Source organism: Aplysia californica, unplaced genomic scaffold (genome assembly GCF_000002075.1).
Source record: "Aplysia californica isolate F4 #8 unplaced genomic scaffold, AplCal3.0 scaffold00439, whole genome shotgun sequence".
NCBI classification, from domain to species: Eukaryota; Metazoa; Mollusca; class Gastropoda; order Aplysiida; family Aplysiidae; genus Aplysia; species Aplysia californica.
The window spans coordinates 463237-468326 of NW_004797709.1; the positions used below are offsets into that span (position 1 = coordinate 463237).

General features: G+C 36.5%; 1 protein-coding gene across 1 annotated transcript in view; it reads right to left on the minus strand.

Moving 5' to 3' along the window:
* The window catches only part of LOC101862746, a gene marked incomplete in the record, with an annotated part of 13730 nt that overhangs the window by 3695 nt on the left and 4945 nt on the right, over positions 1 to 5090 (minus strand). The window contains 2 exon segments of the mRNA XM_005104869.3: positions 1877 to 1906; positions 4858 to 4985. Coding sequence (XP_005104926.2) covers positions 1877 to 1906; positions 4858 to 4985 — 158 coding nt within the window.

Sequence of the window (5090 nt, forward strand, 5' to 3'; positions counted from 1 at the left end):
GGGGGGGGGTAATATAAGAGGTTTTAAGAACTGAGACACAGGTACACAGATATAGAAAGATATCAAGAAAGAGATGTAGCTCGATATGATAAGCTGATAAAGAGGTAGGCAAGTCTAGAGAAAACTCGATCAGATTAACAGGCACAAAGAATGAATGAAAAAAAATGAAGGCAGGAATCAATAAATCAATAAATCAATAAATAAATAAATCAATCAATAAATCAATCAATCAATTAATCAATCAATCAACCAATCAATCAACCAATCAATCTAGGGAGAGTGCTACCAAATTGGTATCTAATTAAAGTATTATTAATTGATTGTTGTTATACCTTGTAATAGGTTACAGTAGGACTTCTGAGATTTACCTTTATACTACAAATAGATAGTTATTTTATTTCTTTTTTGTGCATTACGTCACATAGGCAGACATTATAATTGCAGGAAAAAATGGCACATCGGAAGAAAAAAAGCGTTTTTGTGCCATATGGCAGCCATTTTGAAAATAATTATATAACATTAGTTCCAACACTCAAACTAAATTTAATTTATAGGGGTATTCAGTTGAACCCATTCACACGCATTCCAGGCTATGCTTTCTATGCTTTTATGACGAGAAATTAACCCCCCACTAGGATACCAAAAATTTCACATTCAGATTCAAAGTGGATATACTGCCTTTAAGAAAAAAATACAAATAACGTAGACGTTGACACACCTTTTAGACAACATTATAACCAAATTTACATTTCCTTCCCATTGATATTTCTTCAAAATAACGTAATAGACATATTAAACTTTACAAATGTTCACAAAATATGAATTAGGTTACCCTCCCCCGACCCTTGAAAATTTTTTTATGTTCCTCAAAGTGAGCGTTCTTTTTTATTTTGTTTTTTGTTTGTGTTTGTGGGTTTTTTTTAGAGGGGAGGAATTAGGACATTACATTTCAAAGCCATTTTTAACCCGATTTTTGTTAAGCAATTTAAAAAAAAGGTTAAGGGCTGCAGAAAAATGAATGCTCTTGGTAAAAATCACAAAATGTTTACAGGTCAAATTTTGACCCAAAAATGAAATAAAAAAAAAAATGGTGGTTCGTCTGAGAAAACCAGACTTACAACATTAAAATCATTGGGCCACAAAAGTTTCCCTATCTCTAAATGAAAAGCACGCTCTAAACTACGGTAGATAACACACAACTACCAAGCAAACAATAAATAAACTGCCACGTGAGAGGAACAAAGCTGCACCTGACAGGACTCATGCAAGCAGAAAGAGAAAGACATAATATATGAGATGCGATCATCATCATCATCATCATCATCATCATCATCATCATCATCATCATCATCATCATCATCATCATCATCATCATCATCATCACCATCAACAGCAGCAGCAGCAGCAGCAGCATCATCATCAGCATCATGAGCAGTATCTTTTTCTAATGTAACAATAATATCATCTGACTTTTATAGCCTAAAAGACAGAAACCTAACCAACAGCTTACAAATTGACATATGACCTACGTGATTAAGGATTCCTTTTTTTTCTCTTTTTTTTGGTCTCATGTTTCATAAACTTGAGCACTTCTTAAATCTTCCTTTTCTATCCGTCAAAAACAAAAATAGAATTCTAAACGAAAAGACCGCAAGAAGAACAGAATTTCCTTCGAGACACACACTCGAATCCAAGTTGAATTTCGAATTTAAACCATCGAGAAAAAAACCCCCCCAAACAACCAACTAGCTAACTACATGGACATGCAAACAACTTCTTGAAAAAAATAATAATCTAAAAGTCGTGCAAATGAAATACAAAGACGAACGACCAAACGTGACTAGGATGATAAGCATAGACTTTTTTTGTTTCTTACTTTCTTTGGGAGTGCCACCCATTCACGGGACTGTAAAGAGAGGAAAAGAGACGAGAAAAATAGATCGTTTTGCAACACCTTGGCGACAACAGTTTTAGAAAAGCGAGACAATCCAAGCCGTGAGAGGATACCGAAGGGTGAACTGCACACTCCAACACTCCGTGCAAACATCTTGACAACCGAGAAGAACGTTTTAAGAAGAAATAGAAATTAAATTAAAAGCAGACCAAGATGGCATAAATTAATGAATCACTGCAGGTGTCCAGTGTCCACTTTTGAGCAATTTTTTTTAAATATAGAAGGGATACAACTCATGCAAATATTTCAGCTTTGACTAAATAGAGAGTAGTTTTCCTTGGTTTTACATCGCAGAATCGAATTAACCCTATCCAACGCCCTGGGGTCATTTTGTACCCCGTGGGTTGTATTCTTCACATTTTATAATACTTTTAATACGAAGATCTCTTTGAAACTTTTGATATTTTTCAAAAATATGATTTTGACAGACTGCTATGCAAATGTCGGATCAGAAAACGAGTAAATTTCCTCTTTGGAAAGTGATGGCACAGAGTTCTCACGTCGTATGGGTACGATAGTAAAACACGACGTACGGATAGGGTTAAGGCTCATGTTTTGATTATGTGCTATGATTTCTTGTAGCAAATTACAAATAGGTTTTAAAAACGACAGATCCTGCTATAGACCTAGTGATTATCTCTGGTAAATCTAATCGGTAAGAAATTCAAAGAAGAAGAAGAAGAAGAAGAAGAAGAAGAAGAAGAAGAAGAAGAAGAAGAACAACAACAACAACAACAACAACAACAACAACATGACAATAAAAAGAACAAAGCAACACTTTAAAGGAGCACACTGAACTGCCGCAAACATTTTTATCCAGGGATAAAGATTGTAATAAATGTACCTGATAGAGTATTGTTTATTTTAATTTCTCATGGATTTTAGGAAAACAAAGCAGATTTAAGACCATTAAAATTAATTAAAATCTTATATATTCAGGTCATGATTTTCGCTAATTCTTAACTCTGCCGCGCATTTAATTTCACAAAAAAAGGTATTTAGGTTACATATTTTTCATTTCAAAGATAGAACAAAGCCCCCTTCATACGAATCAGTTGGCTCTATAGTATGGTAATATTGATAATATTATTATCTAATGATCATGATGATGGCGGCAACAACATCAACGGTACTCATGGTGATGTTGATCTTGCTTATTCTAACAACAGTGACAGAGGAGGAGGAGGACGAGGAAGAGAAGGAAGAGGAAGAGGAGGGGGGGGGCAAGAAGAAGAGGGGTAAAGAGGTAAGGGGAGTAGGATTTGGGAAGAGGAGAGTAGGAGGAGGAGGAGGAGGAGATAAAAGAGGATGTGCAGGAAGAGAACATTGAAGAGGAGGGGGGGGGGGATCAATTTGATGATAGTGGTGTGGTGATAGTGATGATGACTATAGCAGTAACTTGGGCAATCATAACGACAGGAATAATGGTATAATAGAAGTAACGTAATAGAGGTGACAATAAAACAATTAAAAAAACAACAACAACACCAATAGCAACAACCATAACAAAAACAACAACAAACAAACAAACAAACTCATTAACACAAACAGTTTGGTCGGTTCGGTCAACAACGAAAACCACGGCACTAATAATTGAATGCATGTATCTACATGATTGTGTTTTACAGCTGTCTAAATTGCTCTTATCCTTTGAAGACAATGAATGAAGATAACAGAGAGAAAATGTCACAATTTCCCCCTTTTCCCAATTTTGACTGATTTGATCAATCGTTTGGCTCACTCCATTTGCCAATCAAAAACTATTAATTGGTCGCTTTTAAGGACAAGCGGGCTAACCCACATTTTTGGGGTTTCCAGAAATCTTGACCTACAGCAAAAGTGGGCATTGATCTACTTACAGGAGAAGTTTGGTTTCATTGGTGTGTATATTTGTTTGGTTCTAGAAAAAAATCTCCTTGTCTTTTAAAGGAACTGAACAACTTTACCTTCGATTTTCTCAAAACAGCATTTTTCAGGATAGCCCTCTTGTGCTTAAAAGCGACCAATTATATATAAAAAAAGGACCAAGTCACACATTGCTGACACACAGGGAAAGAGCGATCGCAGTTTAAGACTTATCGTGAAAGAAAAGCAGTAGTTCAAAACTTCCTCTCTGAGACTACACTCCCTCCCTCCCCTCCTCCCTACCCCACTCCCCCCTACTCCCCGTAGTCTCCACGTCAAATGTGAGGCAGTGTGGTGGAATCAGGCTCTCGTCACAATAATAAAAGTGAAGAAACTTGCATTTTTCCGCAGTTTTGTAAATTTTTATCAAAATTTTGTTTTTTGACTCAAAACATTTCATGCCCATTAAAGAACTCATTTCTGTGTGGATTTTTCTGAAAAACGTTGATTAAAGGTACAAAAAATGTAAATTTTCAGTTACCACGGACTCTTAAGCTAAGAAAATAACTATATTTTTGGTGGCCATTTTCTCACTAATTTTACGCCTGAAAACAGATGACCCCCACCTCCTTCATTCGCAAATATCTCGACTTGTATTCAAGATAAATGGATATTTTTTTCATCCATATAAAGACAAGTGAACAAGCATTGAGATGATATCAATAACTCTACATGCCCCAAAATTGACGAGAGCCTGATTCTACCACGCTGCCTCACAAAATTCATCAAGGATAGCTTCTGTCCTCTGGTGACCCCCTGACTCTTTAAAGAAAGACATTGACCTCTTTTTAGTTTTAGTAAGAGTCTTACAGCACTTGCCACACAATAAGGTCATAACATAAATGCCAAAGATTAGAAGTGTTACAAGAGAGTAACAAACACACAAAAGAAAGAGGGGAGAGAAGGACGATAGGGATAGGTGTTTGGTTTGGATAGGAAAGAAGAAGCAAACAACACCAGAACACCCGCCAAACACCCACACATTGACCCCGACTGACCTTGGTGGTCCGAAGTGAGGGTAGGAGAGTTCCGGATGTTTGTCCTGGACAGCTCGGAAGGCCTTGTGGAAGTCATCATAGCCGCAGTGGTTGCTGTATCGGAGATGGACGGGCAGCGTCTCATCCAGCTGAGGCCGGATGACATGAGATTTGAAACTTTACAAACGACGCAAAGACTGGAAGAACTCTTGTAATGATGATAATAATAATAATATTATTAATAATAATAATAA